Source organism: Dendrobates tinctorius, unplaced genomic scaffold (assembly GCF_039654945.1).
Source record: "Dendrobates tinctorius isolate UK_male_01 unplaced genomic scaffold, ASM3965494v1 ptg000011l, whole genome shotgun sequence".
In the NCBI taxonomy this organism is placed as follows: domain Eukaryota; kingdom Metazoa; phylum Chordata; class Amphibia; order Anura; family Dendrobatidae; genus Dendrobates; species Dendrobates tinctorius.
The window spans coordinates 21,561,552-21,587,530 of record NW_027361679.1 but is presented as its reverse complement, the minus strand read 5'-3'; the positions used below and the strand labels follow the sequence as shown (position 1 = coordinate 21,587,530).

General features: G+C 40.7%; 1 protein-coding gene across 7 annotated transcripts in view; it reads left to right on the top strand.

Annotated features, from left to right (window-relative positions):
* CCSER1 (coiled-coil serine rich protein 1) overlaps positions 1-25,979 on the top strand; it is a 1,553,450-nt gene that overhangs the window by 1,087,877 nt on the left and 439,594 nt on the right. For 4 of the 7 annotated variants that reach the window (XM_073590076.1, XM_073590064.1, XM_073590068.1 and 1 more), the window contains exon 7: positions 4,860-4,913. The exons of the other annotated variants lie outside the window; for them this stretch is intronic. In XM_073590076.1, the coding sequence (XP_073446177.1) occupies positions 4,860-4,913 (54 nt within the window). The remainder of the gene's footprint in view (positions 1-4,859; positions 4,914-25,979) is intronic. 7 annotated transcript variants of the gene reach the window in all.

Sequence of the window (25,979 nt, the reverse complement as noted above, 5' to 3'; positions counted from 1 at the left end):
TCATAGCAATTTAGTATTATCTATGAGACTATTTTTGTCTCTTTATTCTTTCGGTACTATAAGTGTGTGTGTGTTTCTTTTTTGTGTCTCTTTTTGTATATGTAGGGAGACGTAGGGGTTAATAAGGATACCGACGTTGAGCGGGGGCGCCATATCGTCTACAACTAGGGTGCCAACCTCCGCGGTTAGGAAGGGTGAAATTAGGGCTGACTAGGGTAACTTAGCCATTGGCCCAATATTTGAATACTGAAGAGAACTAAAAACAATTTTTTCTCCCTTCATTTTTTGTCCTCTACTACTCCTTCTTTTAGTCATTTTCACTAATGTTTTTAGTCATTGAATTAAAAGCTAAATTTTAGGGGTTATTCTTTTTGTGCTTCTGGTGTTATTATTGAATATATAATCCCATTGATTAATCTTGAGGTCTGTAGTTGTAATACTTTGAAATTTTTTCTTAATATGTTAAGGAACTGTTAAGTAGTGAGACTTCAGTTATACTTTTTGGGTAAAAAAAAATCTTCACACATACACATTTATCAGATTAGTTTCCTGTCCAATAAAGCTGTTGGGACACTTGGACAAAGTTACTACCCAATAGAAGAGATGAGTGGACCTTTTGCAATTTGAATTTGTTGACATTGACAAACTTTCCCCAAGTTTGAATTGCGGCAAATAAATTTGCGTGAATCTCAATACTGGAAAGTGGTAGGGTTGGTGGTCGCACGTTATTAGTTATTTTATTTCGTGTGATGGCAACCCGGGGTCCACCGTTCAGAGATGCTAGCCTGCTGCTAATGAGCAATGGCAGAGCAGTGCGGCGAGTGATCATAAAGTACACATGGGGTTAAATGTCACCCTGTGTGGACTGAGTGCAGATTACCCTACTCTGATAACTTCTCAGAGGAGTGAGCACTGGCTGCGGAATAGCAGCTCAGCTAAACACTGAGTGGCAATGGAGATAACACTAACTAAAAACAGCTCCACTGAGTGGCACAAAAATACAAGTACCAAGCTCAGCTAACCACTGAACGGTACCAAAAAGGTGCATGTTATACCCCAAAACAAAAGGGTTAAAGAACGTGGGTTTGACTGTGCCCTATAAACAGCCCGTGCTAACAGCACACGTGGCCGAGACAGGGACTAGGCCAAGCCAAGGAAAAACCTGCCTCTCTAGGTAAAACTAGTTGATCACACAAGCCGACAGAGCAGCAGAGTCTCCACCCACACACACGACCACAAATTATCTTAGCACGCCGCGGGGTGCCCCAAAGACCCTTTTATAAACTGTGCCTAAGTCCAATCAGACAGGACCTTGCTCGCTGGCCAATCCAGAGCAGGCACAGGCCCTGAGCAGCTGACGACCGACCACCAATGAGAGGTCGCCACCTCACGAGCATGCTCAGTACAGCGAATCCTGGACTTAGCCTCAGGAATGACTGCTTGCTGCTGTCTATTGTTAGTTACCATAGCTGGACCTGGAGATGCAGCGATATCAACACGCACAGCCTGAGTCTGAGCAAGACGCTGAGACCGATGTCTTTGCTGAGCAGCATCTATTGCAGTCAAGACTGAATGGGAGTCTGCAGAAGATAAGGCTTGAGATCTACCCTGTGCAGAGGGAGAATCCCAACTACTAACAGAAAGGATGTAATCAGTAGGAAAGTACATGCTTGGGAGAGGAGAAAGAGAAAACTCTGCTGACCATAAGCGCTTATGCTTTACTGGAAGGAGAGAGATTATATAGTTACTATCAAGTAGATCTGCTTGGGTATACTCAGAACTTTAATCCAGAGACAAAGGCGCACACCTGCTTGTCTTACAGAAAGCCTTGTTTATTATGACATAGAGCCATCTTTTTAGAAGGTCTTTGGTTACATGGGAAGTTATATAAGAGGTTGCAACATGTTTTCCTATTTGTATACTATACTGTCTCCTTCCCCATGATCAAGTAGAATAGAAGCCCGCAAGGGCAGGGTCTTCTTCCCTCTGTACCAGTCTGTCATTGTTAGTTTGTTTACTGTAAGTGATATTTGTGTTTTGATGTAACCCTGTCTCATGTGCAGCACCATGGAATTAATGGTGCTATATAAATTAAAAATAATAGTAATATTTTTAAAAACAAATGGTTTGGCAGAAATTCTCATCTGTGATATGACGAATAGACTTTATGGTGCCTGAACTGCAACTCAAAAGCCATCATAAACAATTTGTCCTTGGCAGAAATGGAAGTCTGGACATTTCCATGGACATTCCCAACCTAAGGGGAATTTTATTTCTACCTGAGCAGCCAAACTCCTACCCTGTAAAAGTAAAATATTGCAAAAACAAGCATGTCATGAAGACATGATAACCACTAGAAGAACTTCAAAATAAATGTAAATATTTATTTTATAAGAGATAGGGAAAGGACCCCACTATCCATAAGAGCTTACACTATACAGAAAAGAGAGTGAGGACTTTGCTGACCAAAAAAATTTACACTCTACTGTGATGACATAGGTACTGAGCACCACTGTCCAAGGTAAGATAATAAGCTGTAATAGGTCCTTATTTTTTAGGACATTATGGGGAGGCCCACATAGCAACCAAAATACAATAGTCGTCTCTCTGATGCTTCACAGTTCAGGAAATGTTTCCCAATATTTTTTTCACTGCAAACTGTAAATCAAATCTCAAAATGTTAACATTTTTGTGAAACTGTGAATGTGAGGAAAACCGGCCCGAACCTAGTCCTCTGCGAATCGATCTGCTCATATCTTTTTAACAGTATTTCTACTCAAGTAAGTTTTGTCAATCATTTATTTACAGGCATAGCATTTGGGACAATAAAGTGAAAGATTTTTGCTTCACTTTTAATAAAACACCAGAAAAAGCTACAATTCTAGGGCTACTTTTGTGAGAGCATCACATTGTGCCATTTTTCTTGTATTTATCCTAAAAATTCAGTAATAAATAGATTTGTTTTTCTTAGTCACACTGACCACAGTTTCCAGTAAATACTTTTTGAGTGCAAAAACCTTTAATGGAAAATAGGATATAGGTTTTCTAAAGCTCAGTTAAAGGCTGTTTATGTCATACATATACAGTAGTGAATGAGCTAAGAGATTACAGCACATGCATACCTGCCAATAGTATCAGCACATTCCAGGACATTTTGGTGAACTGAGTAGAAATGGGTACAGAAGTTGCATCAGAAAAAAAACATTCAAAATATTACTTTTATTTGACAATTTAAAAGGAAAATTACAGAAAAGGTAGATAAGTCATTCCAATTCAAATAGATAAAATAAAGGTAAACCAATATCCAGGACAGATATAATTATTAACAACTGGTGTAGACATAAATGAATAATTATGTATTGCAGGAGTCAACCTGCTTTTATTGGACAAATCCAATTGTTATATGTCAAAGCAAGATGGGGTCACCCAAAAAATGAAGTCGTATTAAGAAATGTAGTGTCCAGAGAAATCTTAGGAAAATAAAAAAAAAACAGGGTGGGATTGGAAGGGGTACATAGAGGATTATTTCACTCTAATGAGACCATGAAAAATTTTTCTTTTAATCTACAGGAGTTGGAGAAATAGTTTATACAAATTCCACCCCAAAATAGGTATTTTGTTGGAATTACTTTGTAGTTTGGGGGTGTTTCAGAAGGTATGGCTTAAATATATTTTTTTCCTGTTTCAATCTGTCATATTGCATCTGAACAAGATATAAGGTTTGTTATTATAAAGAGCAGAAGGCAGAACTGATAGTTTTAGAGCTTTAACTCTACTGAGCAAGCAAGAAATCAATGTGCATGCTCTGAAGGATGCTATTTATATTAAAGGACAGAGCAAAATACACATGCATGGCCTCCTCTACACATACAGTTTGACCGATGGATGTAATAGTACCCATAAATGTCAATGAGGCTGAGGTTTTTGGCTGGGAGTTTTTGCATTTACCGGCATTTCAGAAAATTGATTTTAATTAAAAATTTATAAGCTGGCTTTTGGAATGAACAAAAGTTGAATATCTACTAAGAGTCTATCACTTTAATGGCATCACATGAATAATAGCATGTGAAGCTTATAAACATGATACATGCAACATCATAAGATGCATAAATCAATGCCAGATTTAAGATGTAACAAAGATCTTACAAATATTTTGGAAGCTAAAATAAAGCTTTCATTTGAGTCATGGCTTTATGGGATATAAATAACCATTACATTTTATCTAGCGCTATTTTTTATCACATATTGCTTATGCATGTGGATAAGTCTACAATAATTTCCTAAATCTACATCCTTATGTCTTACATTTTATCCTGTCTATCACAAACAATCAGACTTTGCCAGGTAATGTTCCTTAGTCCAGGCATTCAATTTATATTTTTTCATGCAATCTAGCTGTGTGCTTTTAGCTTTCATCTAAGATTTGAACTCTGCTAGTGGAACGTGAGTAATAGAATCAGGCAGTTATTATTAAAGCTGTATTTTCCCAGCACAAGTTTCAAAAGTTCCAAATGGAAGACACGGAAGGATCATGGTGTATAGCATAGTTCACTATTTTTAACCTTATCTAAGTGAAGTGCGATATTGCTTTCTGTTTGTTTTACTAAACTGTGATGATACAAAATGTCGACAAAATGCAATTTGAAAATAGCAATAATTATAGATAATACATATTAAAGCACTTTGGTTAATGTAAAATAGTATCAGCACACAATCTGAGAAAATACAATGTATTAAAAAAGTTAAGAGTAATCATATTCAATAAGAGGGTTTTGGCTTATTTTTCATTTTTTACCTTTAGTGCATAAAGTTTACTTTGATTCAAGATAATTCAAATGTATTTATTTATTTCCTTCTAGATTAATCCAAAGCCACCGTGTGTCAGTGCAGGTTCAATCACCAGCGTAGTGGAGGTGAGTTATAGGGACCCCACTAGCATCAATTCTTCTATGCTCCTGTGGTGTCTAACAGGGCATAGCTTAGAGTGCTGTTAGTTTCCGCACTGCTCTGTGGAGTAACAGAGTCAGGCGCTTTGCACTCTGTTCACACCAAGTGACGTTTAACTCGGTGTGTTTACAGTGCTTTCTCACAGCTATGCTCCACCATTGTCCTTTAGCTGTGGTTTCATCATCGCCACTCGGTGGACCCCAGGTTGCGAACACACCTTATTATAATTTACATTTGGTGAGTTCCGCCAATCCCAACAATGTAATTGATTGTGCTATATGTGTATACCTATATAGCAGAATTCACGGTCTCCTATGACCACTAGTCACAGGCTGGCTTTCACAGGAATGACAGACACAGGGGACTTCAGCAGACCATGATCAATTTGTGGGAGCACCGATGAGAGGATAGAATAGAATGCAACCTTCCAGCATGCATTAAATGCTGCTGTCAAAGGCTGACTGTGGCATTTAACAAGTTAACAGCCGCTGGGCAAACTTTGCTCCAATCGTGGATGTTAGAGGTTGATGATGGCTGAATTGCACAACCATCATCTGCTGAAATAGATGTGGGCTAAACCTGCGACATGGAATCAAAAGGCAGGGAGCTGACTTATGACATCCAGTTGTGACATCCCTACAATTTCAATTACGTCCTTCATGTGTTTGATTGCTCAAGTCTGAAAAGATAGCCATAGGGACATAAGCTGTACTTTATGTACATAGCTTCTCTTTTTCACTGTAAGAAATAGGGCAGGCAAACTAGGCATTGGACCAGAGCCTCCACTCCCCCAGGGGCCCCCAGTCAGTGGCGTGCCACTAATAGCCTCACATCATGAAGCCATTATGAGGCCATAAATCATCCAAGCCCACCGCATTGCGCATTTAACTGTATTGGCATCATAGATGAAGTTACAGTTGAAAGCAATGATGGCAGAGAAAGTGTCAACTGATGCTCCTTCTCTCATCTTTCCCCCACTGCATCTGATGCAGCAGGCACAATCATGTCAATTCATTGCTTGTCATGTTGCTGAGGATATGCACTGCAGACATCGGAGCAGTGGGGGAATGAGGAGAGGTGAGTATTGTATTTATTCTTTTTTAAATAGATTATTATATTTTCATGGCCATAATACTAAAGGACTATGGGGCTGCATTATACTATATGGTGCTGCATAGTACTATATGAGGCTGCATTACACCATATACTATATGGGGCTGCATTGTACTCTATGGGGGCTGCATTGAACTATGTGGGACTGCATTATTCTATATAGGGCTGCATTTTACTCTATGATGCTGAATTGTACTCTATGTGGCTGCATTGTACTATATGGGGCTGCATTGTACTATATGGGTGCTGCATTATACTCTATAGGGCTGCATTAAACTCTATGGGGCCCACATTACACTATATGGGGGCTACATTATTCTCTTTGCAGCTGCACTATACTCTAAGGGGCTACATTTTACTCTATGATGCTGGATGGTACTCTATGGGGCTGCACTGTACTCTATGGGGCTGCACTGTACTCTCTGCCTCTGTACTGTACACTATGGGACTGCATTGTGCTCTATGGTGGCTGTATTATACTCTATGGGTGCTGCATTATACTCTATTGAGGCTGCATTATATGCTATGAGGGCTGTGTTATACTCTATGGAGCTGTGTTATACTCTGAGGGCTGAATTATATAATGTAAGGCTGCATTATACTATATGGGGTTGCATTATACTATATGGTGCTGCATTATACTATGTAAGGCTGCATTATACTATATGGGGTTGCATTATACTAAATGGTGGCTGCATTATACTCTATGGGACTGCATTATACTGTATGAAAGCTGTGTTATACTGTATGGGGGCTGCATTAAACTATATGAGGCTGCATTGTACTCTCTGGGGGCTGCATTATAGTATATGGGGCTGCATTATACTATATGGTAGCTGCATTATACTATATGAGGCTGCATTGTACTCTATGGTGCTGCATTATACTCTTTGATGCTGCATTACACTATATGAGGCTGCATTATGCTACAGTGCTGTGCAAATTAATTGGGACAAAGCATTTTTTAAATAAAATTGTAAGTTGGTTACCAGTCAGTGTTTCAAACCAGTTTTAACTACTTTGAACAGCTGTGGGGTCGCATTGCACTCTGTGGGACTGCATTGCACCTTCTCGTGCTGTATTGCACTCTTTTGAGGACTATGCAGAGTGCATTATACTATATAGGGCTGCATTATACTCTATCAAGGACTATAGGTTGTGTTTTATACTGTATTTTTATGTATGGACTAGAGTTGAGCGAAACGGGTCGGTCAATTTCAAAAGTCGCCGACTTTCGCAAAAGTTGGGTTTCATTAAACGAAACCCGACCGTAGCGTGAGGTCGGCCACGAGGTCGGCGACCATGGTGCCAAAGTCGCGTTTCAAATGATGCTTCAGCGCCCTTTTTCAGCCAATGATGGAGGATGCACACTGTGGGCAACGCGATGACATAGGCAGCGGTCACCACCATCTTTGAGAAGGGCATGCAAGTGATTGGCTTGCTTTGTGTGGCGTCACAGGGGCTATAAAAGGGCGTGCATGCCGACCGCCATCTTACTTTTGCTGATCTCAGAATAGGGAGAGCTGCTGCTGATGATGATTCTGTAGGGAGAGCGTTAGGCAGGGAAGAGGATACAAAAAACTGCTTCTGCTGCTAGCGATTTTGCATGCACAACACACCAGTTAGTGTGCAGTGCAAGGGGAGGCTATATTTCGGTGCATCAGCTCTGTTGGTTATTAGGCTGCCTTATAAGGCTCCCTGATAGCTGCGTTGCTGTTTTCACACTGCTGTGCAGAGTGCTTTTTTAAAAGCAAAAATACTTTTCATCCTCTTTTTTGCCCAGTTACCAAGCGCTCATTTTTCCACACTTTTGTGTGCAGCAGTCCTGCTTATTAGGCTGCCTGCTGCCATACTAGGGGCTGAGAGCATCATTGTCAGCTTGCTAAAATCTCTAGGGAGATTCAAATTCTTCCCAGTCCTATATAGACATTTTATACACCATCCAATTTCAGCCTGTTATATTGAGGTATAATCTACACTGGGCCTGAGATAATAGTTCAGTGTCCTCATGTCTGTAGGGAGATTCAAATTCTCCCCAGTCCTATATAGACATTTTATACACCATCCAACTTCAACCTGTTATATTGAGGTGTAATCTACACTGGGCCTGTGATAATAGTTCAGTGTCCTCAAGTCTGTAGGGAGATTCAAATTCTCCCCAGTCCTATATAGACATTTTATACACCATCCAATTTCAGCCTGTTATATTGAGGTGTAATCTACACTGGGCCTGAGATATTAGTTCAGTGTCCTCAAGTCTGTAGAAAAATATTCAGAACTGAGAGTCCTCAGTGGTTGATACCTTTTAATGGCTAACTGAAAAGATGGTAACACATTGCAAGCTTTCGAGACTACTCAGGTCTCTTCATCAGGCATAGAATAATATAAAATCTGAAGAGTCACATATTTTTGCACAATACAGCACAGAAAAAATGCAATAGATGAGACGAGTGACGTGAAGCAGAACAATCATTATGGGAGAGGGAGAAACATAAATATTGCTCCAGTTCATAGATAAGGAGTCCGGATGTTTTATTGTCCTCTGATTGGGGTCTCCTAATTAATGTGTTGTGATGCCCCCACACGTCCTTAGGAGCAAATTCCTTAATTGATGTAAAAAGACATAAATCCATGCGACACATTCATTCCAGCATTGAGAGTGTCAAAGGTCGTCATAAATTTATACTCACAGACTCTTCTCTCTCTCTGAGATGTGAAGTTACCTTTCAATACCAGTAATTTCATATCCATGTTGCTGTGATGAGGAGTACAAAAATGTTTTGCCACAGGTAGATCAATTCTTTTTTCTCTTATTGTGTGACGATGAGCATTCATCCTTGTTCTAAGCTTTTGCCCTGTCTCCCCCACATACAGACCCCCTGTTGGACATTTAGTACAAATAATTAAGTACACCACATTAGATGTAATGCAGCTGAAAGTACCTGGGATCTTGTAGTCCTGATGTGAATTAGGGATCTTTATCTTGTCCATGGTCATTATAGATGGACAGGTTTTACATTTTTTCTGGTTCCTCCAGCTGTTGGAGAGGACAGGGAGCTTCTGACAATGATGCTTCTTAGATTTGGGGGCTGCCTAAAGCACAGTAGTGGGGGGTCTGGAAAAATGGATTGCAATTGGGCATCTTTTTGTAGTAAAGGTTGCAATTTCCATGCAGCTCCCCTTAGCACTTCCAGATTTGGGTTGTAGGTGACTACTAGAGGCACCCGGTTATTTTCTTCTTTAGCATTGTAATGTAGCAGGTGATTCCTTGACATTCTGGTGGCTCTTGTAATTTGGTTTTCAATTGTTCTTGGATGGTAGCCCTGATTCAAAAAGGTCTTTTTGAGGTGACCAAGGTGTTTGTCTCTATCCATGGGGTTGGAACATATACGATTGTATCTGATGGCTTGGCTATAGATAATAGAGTTCTTTATGTGTTTTGGATGGAAACTGTCCCATTTAAGGTATGTTGGACGGTCGATTGGCTTCTGATACAGGGATGTCTCTATTTCTTTGTTTTTTAGCTTAATGATGGTGTCCAAAAAGTTAATCTCAGTGCTGGAGTAGTTGAGTGTTAAATTGATGGTGGGATAAAATTGATTAAACTGTTCGTGGAACGTCTTTAGCTGTTGCTCAGACTCCGTCCAGATGATTAAAATATCGTCAATGAAGCGGTAGTAGGCCAGGGGCCTGATGGGGCATGAGGACAAAAAGTCACTTTCAAGCTTGGCCATGAAAAGATTTGCATATTGTGGAGCCATTTTACTTCCCATAGCTGTGCCAGTCTCCTGTAGATAGATTTTGTTGTCAAATTCAAAGTAATTGTGGGTGAGGATGAATTTTATAAGTTTCACCACAGCATCAGCATCAGTCCCGGTGTTTTCCACGAAGAATTTGCAGGCATTTAATCCATCTTGGTGTGGGATATTAGAGTACAAAGATTCCACATCCATGGTGGCCAGGATGGTTCCTTCTGGTAGAGGACCTATTGCTGCTAGTTTATTCAATAGGTCAGTTGTGTCCTGAATCTAGCTAGGTGTATCCTTCACCAGTGATTTTACAATACCCTCTACCCATCCAGATACCTGCTCAGTGAGGGTGCCCACACATGAAATAATTGGTCTTCCTGGATTTCCAGTTTTGTGGATTTTGGGAAGCTGTAGAATGTCCCTATTCTTGGACTCTGGTATCAGGTCATCACCGGCTCTTATGGACTAGTCAGGCAGACAAGATACCAACTTGTTTAGTTCCTTGTAATAGTACTGTGTAGGATCCGACTCCAATTTTCTATAGTAGCGTGTGTCCATAAGTTGCCTGTTTGCTTCCTTCATGTAGTCTGACGTATTCATCATGACTATTGCACCTCCCTTGTCAGCAGGTTTAATGATGATTTCTTCGTTGGTTTTTAAAGACTGTATGGCCTTTCTCTCCTGGGCACTGATGTTGGATGCTTGTCTCCTGTTAGTGTCTATGATTTTGGATTTTATGAAATGTCTGAAGGAGTCTATATATTTATCCAAATGAGGGTTGCGTCCAGGTGGAGGTGTCCAGTCTGACCTTTTCCTAGTTGTTAGGATCCCTTTTCCTTCGGTCTGAGTGTTTTCTGAATCTTCTGCATCATTGAAATATTCCCTCAGGCGCAGTCTCCTGAAATAATGTTCCATAGCACTGCAGAGTTCAGTTTTATCTAGGGCCTTAGTGGGACAAAATGAGAGTCCTCTAGAAAGCATGGCCAGTTCCACTTTGTTGGGTTTATAATCAGAGAGATTGATGACACAGTTAGATGCTTTTGTGTCTGGAATGGAGTGGTAGTCCAAGTTGTCAGGTTTTGTATTTGTTTTGTATCTGTTTGTATAGAGTCCTGAATTGAGGCGCAATCTGTGTAGTTTCTTTTCCTTGTTATGAATCAGAAAGGTCCGTAGTTTGTTGTAGTATTGTTGTAATTTTTGCTCTGTGCTTTCTATAAGTGTTTTCCTCAGAGTTTCAAATTGCCCCTGGACTTTACTCCTTATGCTGTAGCAGACATGTAAAAGATGGTTCCGTAGTCTCTCAGAAGTCCTGTGACAAAGGTTTTGTGCATAATGGGTATTGTAGGTATGAAGAATTGGGTTTGTAATCCAGAGTCCATTGGGAATTAGATTCTCCTTTTTGCATTTAGATAAGAAAACAATGTTGCTGTCCATTTGTGCACGTTTCTTCAGAAGTGGTCTTAGTTCTATAAAGATGCGGTACATTCTGGTATCCTCCATTTTGATGCAGGAAAGATGTATATCTTTGTACCGTGTTAGCCAGTAGATAAAAAATATTCAGAATTGATAGTCCTCAGTGGTTGATACCTTTTAATGGCTAACTGAAAAGATGGTAACACATTGCAAGCTTTCAAGACTACTCAGGTCTCTTCATCAGGCATAGAATAATACAAAATCTGAAGAGTCACATATTTATGCACAAAACAGCACAAAAAAATGCAATAGATGAGACAAGTGACGTGAAGTCAAATCTGTAGGGAGATTCAAACTCTCCCCAGTCCTATAGACATTTTATACACCATCCAATTTCAGCCTGTTATATTGAGGTGTAATCTACACTGGGCCTGAGGTATTAGTTTAGTGTCCTCAAGTCTGTAGGGAGATTCAAATTCTCCCCTATACTGTATACACCTTGTACCTTGTTTACAGTACCATATTGCTGGTGGTATTTTGGGTACATTTTCCCAAAAATGAGGAAGTGTGTTGGAAGAGGCAGTGGAAGTGGGTGTGGGTTGCCAGCTGGTATTGATGGTGTTGGTGGTGGATCTGCTAGTAGTGGCAAAAGCAGAATAGCACCTAATGCAGGAGGTGTTGAGCCTGCGTTATCGTCTGGCTCCACAAGGCCTCGAAGGCTCCCTTTTCTGGGAGTAGGTAAACCACTTTTAAAGCCGGAGCTTCAGGAACAAGTTTTGGCTTACATTGCTGACACAGCCTCCAGCTCTATCGCCTCCTCTTCTGAACTTTCAAAAAATAAAAGCACTGAGTCATCATTGGAGGCTCATGGTCAGGAACCACACTTTTCCTTGTGTCCTTCACTCCCACCAAAAGTAAAGGATGAGGCAGGCCACACTACAGATTACTCCATGGAGCTCTTTTCACATACCATGCCTGGGTTATCAAGTCAAATCGTGAATTACCCAGTCCAAGAAGAATCTGACATGGAGTGCACTGATGCACAGCCACTGCTAGATTTATCTGCTGGTACATTCACTCAGAGCACTACATTGTCCTCGCAGTGTACTGAGCCAGAATCTGACCCTGATGAAACTCAGGTGCCCCTTCCCGCATACTATACCACCTTACATGGTGACACAGAGGAAGGTGCACGTGACATTGAAGAGGATGTGATGGATGACCCAGTTGTTGACCTAGATTGGCATCCATTGGGGGAAGAGGGTGCCGCTGCCAATAGCTCAGAAGAGGAGGAGCATCCGCAGCAGGCATCGACATCGCAACAGCTGTTATCTGGCAGGCCCGGAGCAGTCCAAAAACGGGTTACAAAAAACAAAAGAGTTGCAGGACAGCTAGGCCAGACGTTCAAATTAGCACAGCGTGCAAGGCCTCAAAATGTCTTCCATAGTAGGAAGAGTACAGTGTGGCACTTTTTTGAACAAAATCCTAAAGCTCAGGCAAAGGTTATCTGTAAGAAGTGCGCAAGGACCTTTAGCCGAGGCAAAAATCTGAGGAATTTGAATACCAGTTGCATGCTTAGACATTTAACCACCATGCACTTGCAAGCATGGACAGACTACCAAACCTCACGTACCACATGTGCAACTGCTCCCAATGAAGGTAGTCAGCAACGCTACATCGTTTCCCCCACTGTAAGCCCACCGGTTAGCACACCACCAGCAGCAAATGTTGAGGTGTCATTGCAAGGCCAAAGCAGTCAGGGAATCACAATATTATTGCTACGAAGGACTGAATCTAGGCCATCAGAAAGAACACCAACTCCATCACCATCATCAACCCTCTCTCAGTCCACCATGTCCTCCGCTAGTTCCACCATATGCAGCTCTCAAGTCCAGCTCACCCTACCAGAGACTATGAGTAGGACAAGAAAGTACTCATCCTCTCATCTGCGTACACTGGGTTTGAATGCCCACATTGCCAAGCTAATCTAGTTAGAGATGATGCCCTACCAGTTGGTTGAAAGCGAAGCTTTCCGCGAACTCATGGCCAATGCAGTACCACGCTATGACCTACCCAGTTGGCACTTTTTTTCTCGGAAAGCTATCCCAGCCCTCCACCTTCATGTGAAAGACCGCATTGTCCATGCACTCAAGCAATCAGTGAGTGGAAAGGTGCACCTCACAAGAGATGCATGGTCCAGTAGGCATGGCCAGGGCCGTTACATGTCCATCACTGCACACTGGGTTAATGTGGTGGATGCAGGGTCCACAGGGGACAGCAGCAGTGGGACAGTGCTGCCTAGCCCATGGTATAAGAAACAGTTGAGTGTAGGCGTTCGACCCGCCTCCTCCTCCTCCAGAAGCGAAAGCTCGTCCACAGAGTGCAGTTGCACAAGCACGCCATCCGCAGCTGCCAGTGTTGCACACTCGGTGTCCCACTATCGAACAGCTAGTGGTAAGCGTCAGCAGGCTGTGTTGAAGAAGATGGGTTTGGGCAACAACAGACAAACCGCGGAGGTACTGGCTGACTACTTGCAGCGACAAACTGAGTCATGGCTGGGCAGTCTACATCTTGAGGCAGGCAAGGTAGTTTGTGATAACGGACGGAATTTTGTGGCAGCCATAGCCCTTTCAAAACTCCGACACATACCTTGCATGGCTCACACCTTGAACCTGGTGGTGCAGTGCTTCCTCAATAATTAAACGGAGTTAACAGGCCTGCTCCAGAAGGTCTGAAGACTGCGCTCGCACATCCGCCGGTCGCTCGTACACTCCAGTCGTATGCAGAAGCTGCAGCGATTGCTCCACCTTCCCAAGCACCACCTAATTATCGATGTTGCAACAAGGTGGAACTCCACCCTGCACATGGTTGAGAGGCTGTGCGAACAGAGGCAGGCTGTAATGCATTTGTGGGAAGATACACGACCAGGCACTTTGAGGGCAGACATGGAGTTGTCGGGTGTGCAGTGGTCGAAGCTGAAAGACCTCTGTAAAGTCCTTCAGTGTTTTGAGGAATGCACATGACTTGTAAGCACAGACAACGCCATCATAAGCATGAGCATCCCACTTATGCGTCTGCTCATGCAAACTTGGATGCACATTAAGGAGCAGGCGTCTGCAGCCGAGGAGGATGAGGAAGAGGAGGAGGGAAGCCTTGATGACAGTCAGCCATTGTCTGCTCCGGGATCTCTCCTGGACGAGGTGGAGGAAGAAGAGGAGGAGGAGGATGATGATCAGGATGATTATTTAGGGGAGGAGGATGCTTCTCGTGGGGCAAGATAAAATGTTGGCGTGCCAAGGTCTGGTACAGGGTTTGTGCATGACTGGAGGGATGTGGATTTGCCAGAAAGTGCTCCTCCACCCAGCACTCTCAGTGCATCATTGACACCTGGAACATTGGTCCACAAGTCAGATTATGCCTTGCAGATCCTAAAAAGGTACCCCCACATTGCCAAAATGATGAACGATGACGACTACTGGTTGGCCAGCATCCTGGATCCACGCTATAAAGGCAAATTCCAAAACATCATGCCACAGGAGAACCTTGACCTAATATTGGCTAACAAACAAGCACCTCTGGTAAACCATTTGTTTGAGGCATTCCCAGCAAACAGCAGTGGTGATGGTTCTCCATCGAGCAGTAGGGGTAAACATGGAAGAGGTGTTCGTGATGCACACATCAAAAGTGGTGTTGGAGACAGGGGTTTCATGACCATGTTGTGGACTGATTTTTCAAGTCCCGCTCACACGACTGGTAATACTGCACCGATTGAAAGTGACAGGAGACAGCAGTTGTCAACTATGGTTACAAACTACTTCTCCTCCCATATCAATGTTCTCCCTCACAGGTCATTCCCCTTTGACTATTGGGCCTCTAAACTGGATGCCTGGCCTGAAATGGCACAATATGCCTTACAGGAGCTCGCTTGCCCTGCTGCCAGTGTGCTTTCTGAAAGGGGCTTCAGTGCTGCTGGCTGAATCCTGACAGAAAAAAGGACCCGTCTGTCGACCCAAAATGTTGATGATCTAACCTTCATTGAAATGAACCATGCATGGGTTTCAAAGTATTCTGTCCCACCTTCCCCTGATGACACATAGGTTGCCAGAAAAATGGCTCACTTTTGTCCTCCTCTTCCTCGGACTTCGATTCCTCCATTTGCAGCTGCTGAATGTCCAGCATCAACATATGCCATTTTTTAAACCTCTCTAACTGGGCTCCTCCCCCCCATGGCCTGGGTCACCACTTATCGCACACAACCGTGCAAGTGCCATTGCCCTGGACAGGTGGGTGGGCCGACTCTTGGGCGCCAACACTGGCACAGGGTCCGTCATAGTGCAATCAAGTGTCTCTGACCATGGGGGTGCACACCCGCCGTCAGACACACCGGCATACTATGAGGGGCTCAGTGCCAGTACCGACGCCCACGAGTGGGCCCCCCTTGCTTGGGCAGGGCCCCAGTATTTGCCATATTTACCTCTCCCTGCTCCTCCGCTGTGTAGACTGGGCTGTCAAATCCTTCCTTGGGACTGCCACTACAAATTTGGTGAACTGATAGATGATGGTTAAGACGTAGCTATGCCCTGTCCTGCTGGCCGGGCTCTAGCTTCAGATGATCAATGGCTTTCATTTCTTATGGATGTCGACTCACAATGAGATGCAGTGGTGGTTTATCATCAGCTTTCACAGTTTTCCTACTCACAGACGTGTGACATTCCTGCCCACATTTTTAAATGTGCCCTCTCATGCCAGTCTAATAGAATCGCCTACGGCCTGTGACTTCTGTCTTTTGCACTCCAAAGTTGCCTGACAGATCATGATAGGCAGTGAGGACCATGTCTACATCTCTCCCTGTGATCAAAATTTGATGGAGATGAGTAATGGTGATGGGATCAACGGTACTGCGATACAGCAACCCTTTCTTCACAAAGTTTTCGCTGTCTCCACACACAAAGTAATTGAGGGTCAGCATCGCCTCTGAGAATTCTCCAGGGAGTTTTTCCCATGATTAGTAATTCCTAAATTTCTGCAATCACTCGACTTTATGTCTGTACTTTTATCCATCTCGTTTCCTCTTGCAGAGAGTCTGGACTGTCTTACTGAGACAGAAATATATATGAAGATTTAAAAATACCCCAACAGTGTATACTGGTGTACGCTTCAAAAACATTTCCTTTTTTCTACTTTTTAGATTGTTGTCTAATCCATACTGAGGCTGTGAGTGTCTTTGTCGTACTCCGGAAATAAACACGGAGATTTTAAATGTTTAAATTATGCTATATATACCTGTTATCCGGTGATACTGTACCCTTTCTCAACTTTTTACAATATTGTCGAATCCATACTATGCCTGAGACCATCTGAGTCTGCCTCCTGATTACAGATGAGTGGTGTTTGAGTGGAACTGTTGGCCAAGTTCAAATTCTAGCTGTTTTGGGCGGTGTTAGATCCGTTCGTCGAACTACAACACTTTGAATAACATTCGGCTGTTCGAGTTTCCGTTCAAGAACGTTTCGTTAAACAAAAGCGTATCTTTTTTTCACATTAATAATGGTTTTCAATGATAATAGACAGTTTTAGGGCATAGTAGCAGTGTCTGGTAGCCAGCGGTGTAGTACACCTGTGAAGGAGCTACATCATATGTGTTTTTAATAATTTTTTACCGCATATTGTCCTGAAAATCCTTTTGGGCCTAGTAACTGTGTCTGCTACTCAGAAGAGGAGCCCACCCGTGAACCGAGCTATGCCGCCTGTTTATGAAACAATCAGTTTTTGACTACATTTACACCACTTAATACTTTGGGCCTAGTAACTGTGTATGCTACTCAGCAGAGTTGGCCACCCATGAACCAAGTTATGCCGCCTGTTTATGTAAGAACTGTGTGCTACTCAGCAGAGGAGCCCAGCTGTTAAGCAAACTACAGCACCTGTGGTTTGGACACTTAATTTTTTCACATTCTTTCTGGATTGCCGTTTAGGCCTAATTCCGGAATTACGGATGACCTGCACTTACTGGGAAATGCTTGTTCGCGGGGAAGAATTGTAAGCCCAGATCCCCATCACTAACGGGGTTCAGCGTGTTATCCGCACCTGTAAATGATACACACTGGTCCTTTCATTGTAGCACGCATGCAGCCCCAGACAAGTAGGGGCATGACAGACTTGTTATTGGCCGATCTCACGTGCCAGAGCCTCGCGTGTCCCTCTAGTAAGCTGGACGCGGACCACAGGGGGCATGCCTGAGTCTCATTCATTAACGGAATAAAGCTTGCTATCTGTGCAGCTTGTTTGTGGATGGCATGGTTGAGGTTGCCCGTGTTGAGTCCAATTAAGCCGCAGGCTCCACTCCTGGTGGTGCCCTTCTGGACATTCCTTTAAGGTTCAGCTTTGCAACCATACTGCCCCCGGAAACCAAACACTTTTCCTGACAGTGACATTCTGGTCAAATAGCGCAATGACATCACATCTGTACGCCCTCTGCTTAAACAGTCCAGCGAGATGGAAGATGGGGATGACGAGGAGTCCCGAGTACAGGGATTCCCTAGCAAGGAGACTTATTTAATTGTTTTAAAGGTTGGGAGCAATTTTTGGGGAGCACGATACTCTGGAGAATGATATCTGGGGCCCACCATACACTGGAGCATTCCAAAGGTGGACATCAGTCACTGGAGCAGCATTTACAGGGCCCATTATACACTGGAGCATTAGAAATGGGGCCCATTATATATGGAGCATTATTTGGGCCCATAAGACACTGGAGCTTCATCCATGGTGAACAACATATACTGTAGCATTATGTGGAGCTCATCATATATTGTATGGAATGTTATATGTGACCAATGATTCTGTATGGAGAAATATATGGGCCTCATTACTCTGTATGGTGAACTATGCGGTGGCCATAATACTGTATGGAGGAATATACTGTCTGTTTTTGGAGCTATTGGAGAATTTAAAATGGATATCAGTCATGTGAAGTAAGAATTGAAGTATTTTTCAATGTACTGTACAGCTATTTCTCTACCGTATCAAAGGATCATGAATTGTGTCATGTGTTAAAGGAGCCCAGTGACACTCTTTGGCCCTGGGCCCACGAAAATCTGGAGCCAGCACTACCCCCCCACAACTTTAGCCAAATAACCCCCAGTTTTCAATGCCTAACTATTATTATAAAGTAAATTAAGGTTGACAAGCTTAAGGAATAAGAATTGATGTTTTGGCATTAAAATGGGCACTCTAGGTGTGTTTCCTATCCTCCACTCACTGCCGACTTTTCTTCCCCATTGACTTACATTGGGTTTCTTGTTTCAGTCGGAATTCGACTTTTCACAATAATCGGCCGATTTAGTTCGACCTGACTTTTGCGAAAGTCGGGTTTCGTGAAACCCAACTCGACCCGAAAAAAGGCAAAGTCGCTCATCTCTAGTATGGACGACTATAGAGAATGCATGATACTGAATGGAGGACTATGGGAATGCATTATACTATATGAAGTACTATGAGGTGCATTATACAATATGGAGAACTATGGCTTGTGCATTTTAATATATGGAGGACTATGGGGAGTGTATTATACTATATGGAGGACTATGGTGCACATTATACTATATGGAGGACTATGGGGTGTGTATTTTACTATATGGGGAACTATTTGGTGTGCATTATGCTATGTTTAGGACTATGGGGTGCATTATACTAAGCAAGCAAAATGCTGCTTATTCATTGAGTGATTGGATTGTTTATGCCGGAACAAAAATCAATTTTCTCAGCAGCACATCACCTGGCGAAAACTGCAGATATGCTGCTGGTAACATGATACTGTATGAGGACAGATTGACCTATTAGTGATCATTCTGTGCCCATCATTCTTACTCAGCTGATGTAAAGCGGTGGGGGAAACAAGTGTCAAACAAATTCAATATTGTTGATCACATTCATTTAACGGCCTCTCAACTCAACAATTGTAAACACAACCAGAATGTTTCTCTGTGATGGTGCAATATGTAAGCATTTCGGACCCCAGTTAAGTTTTGCCCAAGGCCCCACTTTGTTTAAAACTGGTCCTGGTCAGTAGATAATGGCAACATAGAGTAACGAGAGATAGAAGGCACTGATGACATTTCTAAATCTGATTGGGAATATATTCTGTCAATCCCTAAGAAGAAAGGAATCTCCAGGTATCCTGAAAGGGTAATATAAATGGGCCAATTCTTTGTAGAGACATGTGCGCTCACATCAAAGACTTTTCTGTTATGTTTGGGACTATGCATTTCTCTCATACAACATAGTTTGACTTGCCCTTTGTTCTTTTAACCTGCTTTGTAAAGATTTCTTTTGGTTTTCTTCTGTTCCGTGCTCTTACAATGTCCATTGTGTATATGTCCATTGTGCATATGCAATGTACCAACTTTTCATGCCAATTTAGGCTCCTCTGTCATTACTAATTATGTGTATTGTTTAGAAATCTCATATGTGCATATCATGCTTGTTGGTCTGTAAGGAATTGATGTGAACACTCTGTTTATTGTTCTGTTTATGATACGTATACTTGAGAGGAACCACAAAGCACAAATGTTTTCGTTTTTATGTATTCCCTTTATTACATTTAATATGTGCCAAACTGGCATTTCTGTGCTTTTCCACTTTATTGTTACAATAATCTCTTTTGAAACTATAAAATATAATCACAAATGTATGAAAAAAAATTCTACCACTGAATGATCTATTGTAGTCTGATGAATGCCTGGAAATTGAATGTGTTTACTTAATCATGGATTGCATGTGTTCATTAAACATGTAAATTATAATCTTTTCAAGTTTAGTAATCCAAATAATTTAAGGTTAGTTTGACATCTATTCTATTTTTTTAACTAAAATACATCACTTATTAGCTGTCAGAGTGTTTCAAGTGTCAAAAGAGCTTTACCATAGATCTATAGGCAAGTAAGCCATCTGAGCTTCTATAAATGCCTAGAATATAATCTAGATTAAGAATTTTTTTATTGAAAATAAGTTTACAATCACATACTGTAGATTTTCCTTGATTCAACAGTCGGGTTTAACTTTTTTTTATATTAAATTCAATTAACATTTCATTGATTCCAACGTATGATCGCTCATGTTATGAGCAGCTTTATGGTTTGATTATGTTACATTTGCTTCAGGCCTGCGTCACACAATATGCACTATGTATAGATATTATATGCAATAAGGGATGTACACATGTAGATATTAACTCAACCTTATTAAAATGTAAATGGAATTGTATTATTTTTGCAATTTGATAAAATGTGGATTGTATATTGCTTGATAATAAATCACCCATGGTTAAGAGTGATGCAAAATGTAATTATCCTGGCAAAGAAAAATAATGTTGTTATACTTATATAAGGATACATAATTCAGATATGTGATCTTGTTAAAATAAATGTAGAGACAAATGTACGCTTTGCTGCTCATCAAATGCATTTCAAGGACATCTGACGAAAACATATATCTACGACAAGTAAATTTTGCATTTTAAAAGCTGTGTGCCATAGAAATAAATTTTTCCTGCGACACCAAACCTACATGAAAAATAGGGTTACCAGATGTGCCAGTCTTACTAACATGTGTTCAGTTGCTGACATTTTTCAAAAAATAATTTTATAAATTATTATTACTTTGCTTTAAACCAATTTACAGTTTGTCATACAGCAATATACTGCATTAAGCAAAGCCAAACTATGTGAGAATCTTAACATCCTATCTTTACGGGATTTTTTTTATTTAAAGCGATTACCCCAGCATTCTAGAGTAAATCACTTTGATGACAAGTTGAAAAATGTTTGCTTAATATAAAATTGCATGAAAAGTTAGTCACTTGTGGGATTTTACCCCAGTTTCGCCCAGCTCCACCAAAATAGGCGATGCTGGGTTGGGACAGGGAGAAGAACGTGGGTGTGAATAGACAGATGATATAACCATGATTATTGGCAGTGTACTTTACACCAGCAATCTTATTATAGTACCTGACTGGTGTAAGATATGTGGTAAGGTTCACTGAGGTACACACTGCATTTCAGATGTGCTTAATTCATTAAGAGGCCCATGCCTCGTAATTAATTAGATGTCTGTGACTCCAATATAGCCCTCACCAAGACCAGTGTGAATAACGCCTTTCTTGATTAATCAGGGCCTATGACTATTAATATAGAGTTAGTTTGAAACCAGCTTGTTCACAGATTGGTCATTGATGTAAATTGTAACTATCTTTCATATTTGTTATATGTTTTGTTTTCTTTCATGGGGCATTATCTGTAAAATACCATACTCAAATGGTCTATTTAAGTAGAACCGTGCTTTGGCCCTGACTCCCCTAATCTTTGACTTATAGGGTAGCTACTAGATTCCTATCCTAATTGATACTTGTGAGATCTTTACTTTCATTCTGCAAGATAGCTAAATCAGATGCCATTACCAAAAGGCCCATTAACTTAGTTGTAAAGGATATGTTAATTATTAGGGAAAGCATTAACTTAATTTTACAAAATGGCTATAATCAGTATATGTCTTATTTACCTTACCTAATGTTTTATCCCTGCCTGACATCTGTTGTATACAGTTGTGTCGTCCAAAGTTTACATACCCCAGCAGAGTTTGTGCTCTATTGGCCTTTTTTCAGAGAATATGAATGATAACACCAAAACTCAGCTTTTGTGCACACACACGGATTACAAGGAAACAGGTCACAGGTGAGAATGTTACCTTTAGTAGCTATTCAAACCCATTTGTGTCAACTTCTGTGCATGTTATCAGGCCAAAATCACCAGGGTATGTGAACTTTTGATCAGGTTCATTTGGATGTTTTGGGTTGTCATTATGATTTAAAAAGAGAAGCCACAGTAATTTGACAATAAATGGCATCACCCAAACACTAACCTTCAGTGGAGAAATAGTTTTGGTGTTATCATTCATATTCTCTGAAAAAAGGTCAAAAAAGCAAAAATTCTGCTGGGGTATGTAAACTTTTGAGCATAACTGTATGTAGAGTGCAGCGATTAGCACAGTGATGGAGCTGGCTCACAACCAGAGCCAGTGCTGCCAGCAAAAAGGTTTCAACAGTATAGTATAGCTGAAACCCTGCTGCACTGACTATAATAAGTGCTAGCACTCATAGATGCTGCTATCATTGATGACAGTAGAAAAAAGATATATGTTTGGAGGTGTGAGGTTTTTTTTAACCCTAGCAAGATACAGATACCAAATAATGGGGTCTGATAGCTACAGTTTTCATTGGGTGTAAGCCATAATAATCAACATTAACATAAATAAACACTTGAAATAGATCACTCTGTAATGACTCTATATAAAAACAAGGTGTAAATAAACCCAAGTACAATAAAAATGTATTAAAAAGATATATCCTTAATAAATAATAAATAAAATGACAAATAATAAAATATAAATGTCAAAACATCAGAGTTAGCCTTAAGATGGCACCACAGAACCGGAAATTATCAAGTGAAAATAAACTATAGGCAAAAAAAGACACACTCAAGTGATTAAAACTATAAAAATGGTGATAAATATCCAGAAATATGGTATACCATAAGCAAAACTCACGTAAAGTGTCATAAAGTATAGGTTACGTAAAACAGAAAAAGGAAATGTGAAAATAGCAATGTTTACCTACAGTGTACTGTGGCGCCAGGAGTCTCTAATACACATTTCGGCAGTGTCAGCCTTCTTCCGACTACTTGGGTTTATTTACAACTTGTTTGTATATGCCTTTCTTGTATTGTGGTGTAGAACCATATTTTGTCCTCATTTTTTATTTTTGTATTTCACATTATTTGTTTTATTTCTGTCTTCAATGACTCTGTATAATATGAGTTTTACTTTTTGTATTGAAGAACTAAAATAAATGAACTTTTTGATGATATTCTAATTTTGCGAGAAGCACCTGTATATATAAGATTGGTGTTGCAGTAATTATACTGACCAAAATAGTTAATGTGTTTTTGATTGCGCTGTAAATACTGTAAAGCATCATTAAAAAATGTAGTCAATTCTTGATTTACTGTTTATTTGTTCCAAATCTCTACTCAACCTGCAAAAAGCAATCAAATCTGTCATCTGTTAGTGATATAATAGAGGTTTTCTATGTTACAAGTAATTCAAAAGCATTGAATGGCTCTCAAAACTCAAAACAACAAAATTCTATTTCGTCATATTTCTAAGCCTAGCAGTGTGACTAAAACAACAGTTATCATTGATACCTATGTAATTTCTGCAAAAGGAAGAACCCTAGTAAAAGGGTTCTATATTACTTAATGATTGAGGATATATCTATTGGATAGGTCATCAATACGTGATCAATGGTGGTCTGACACTCGACTCACCCACCCATCAAATGAGAACTGTTCCAGCAACAGCCAAAACTAAGCAATGTATGGGCATAATATAGTATCCCCATACATTTTTTAAATGGACACACCTGAGTACTGGGCTGTTAAGTACTGCAATTCTACTGCCAGGTCAGTTTTCGGCTGATCATTGATGTGGCATAGCCCCAATGATCTCATATTTAGATTGGTAATCAATTTTTAAGTCTTGGATAACTCACTTAATTTATGGAGAGTGTGTTATGGTTTGTGAAATGCACTAAATAAAATAAAAGATAAAGTGCAATTGCAACCTGGGGTCCATCGAGCAGAGATGTAACCTGCTGCTAGTGAGAATAATAACAGAACAAAACAGCGAGCGTTACTTCAGCACACTGTGTTAACGCCACACAGTTTGAATAGAACGCAGAGTTCCTAGCTCAGTTCACTGGGAGGAACTTCCCTAAGTATGCTAAGTACTATGCCTTGTAATGTCACAGGGATATGAGCACATGGATAGAGCTGGGTCTGCCAATAAACTGTGCTAACCGCACACATGAATGAAGCAGATGCTGAGCCGGAAGAAAAGAACTCTTACGACGCTAGGTACAATACCCTGTGGCCTTCATAGAGAGGTAAAACATAAGGGTTGAGCTTGTTCTGTAACTGAACTGTGCTAACCGCACACCAGAATTAAACAAATGCTAATCCATGCGGCTAGTTACCCCAGTCCTAATGCTACTGAATTTGGAGAATGGAGCAGGTGGAAAACCGCACAAAAGTAGTGACATGCTGCATTTTTTGTACCGCACAAAAAACGCGCGGAAAAAATGCAGCGTCTGCACAGCGTTTTTTTTAATTGATTTACATTGTACTGTAAATCACTTTGCGGATCCGCAGCATTTCTGCGCGGTTAAATCTGCTGCGGATTCGCAGGAAAATTGCATCATGAGCACATGGCCTTAGACTCCAGAGGGAAAGACTGTGCCTGTATATCACCGAGAGCCAGCAGTAACAGAACGTATATCATGAGCCTGAGCAAGATGCTGGGACCAATGTCTGTGCTTAGCAGCAATTGCAGTGGCTGGACTTGAATGGGAGACTGTAGGACCAGATAGTGCTTGGGATTTATCCCACGCAGCAGAAAAATCCCAATGCCTAACAGTATGGTTTAGGCTCTAAAATGGCATATTTTCAAATTTCACCATGTAACATTCACTATGCACTAATTTCAACACATACAGTAATGGTGGGGTAAAAAATACACCTAGAGATGAATTCCTTGAATATAATCTGCACTCTTGCAGGATTTCTGCTGTTTGTGACCACAAACTACTTCAGGAAAGCCAAAATGGTGCTCTATCATTTCTAAGCTCTGTTGTGTGCCGAATCAGTAGATTATGGCCATATGTAGTGTATATACTTCACAGAAATAAGGTAATAATGTATGTAACTTTTATTTCTTTGCATTAGTCATGGTAAAAATGAAACATGTTGATCTAAATCTACTTAATATTGTAACAAATATAATATTATTTATTTTCACACAGCGCAATGGTAAAGAAATTGGATAAATACCTGTGGAGTAAAAATACTTATTACAGCCCTACATAAATCTACTAAAGGTGTTGTTTCCATAATAAGGATACATTGGGGGTTTTCGGCAGTTCTGGTACATTGGGGATTCAGCAATACTTGGTGGTGTGCAGTTTTTAAAATTCCGTCATTTGACATTTGAGCACCTCAAAATCAATTCAAAACTGATTAAATCTGTAAAAAATATTTTTTGAAAGCTTCATTGAAAAAAAATGAACCTTTGGTGGTAAGCGTTTAGTTCTTTCAGCACCCTAAAAAATTAAAAAATGTTTGAAAAATTATGTCAACGTAAGCTAGATAAATGGGATTTGTTATCATCTTATTTGTTATTAACTTATTTGTGCAATGCGGTCTGACTATCTGTTAAAATGACATCAAAATTAAAAGTCTGACATTTCCAATTTTTTCAAAATTTTCATCATATTTAAAAAATGGTGGTCAAGATGGTCAAAGCTGGATTCACCAGTTAGGTGTTAACCTTGAGGTTGAACTGTATGAGCTTTATTTTATTTACCCATACTTGTCAACACTCCCAATCTTAAGCCTCATTCAAATGTGCGCAAGTTTTCTCATGCGTAGTAACACTGAATATTGTTCATCAGTGCTTCTGATCCAAGGTTCATCAATATTTTGTGAGTGTGTCAGTTTTTACAAACATGGTTACATCCGTTATTTTCACTGATAAAAAATTTGAAAAAATTGCAAAGCTTCTCCTCTCCATTACAATGTAAATCATGGACAGCACACGGATTGCACAATGATGCAATCAGTGCTATGTCCATGCTTTTCACAGAAAAAT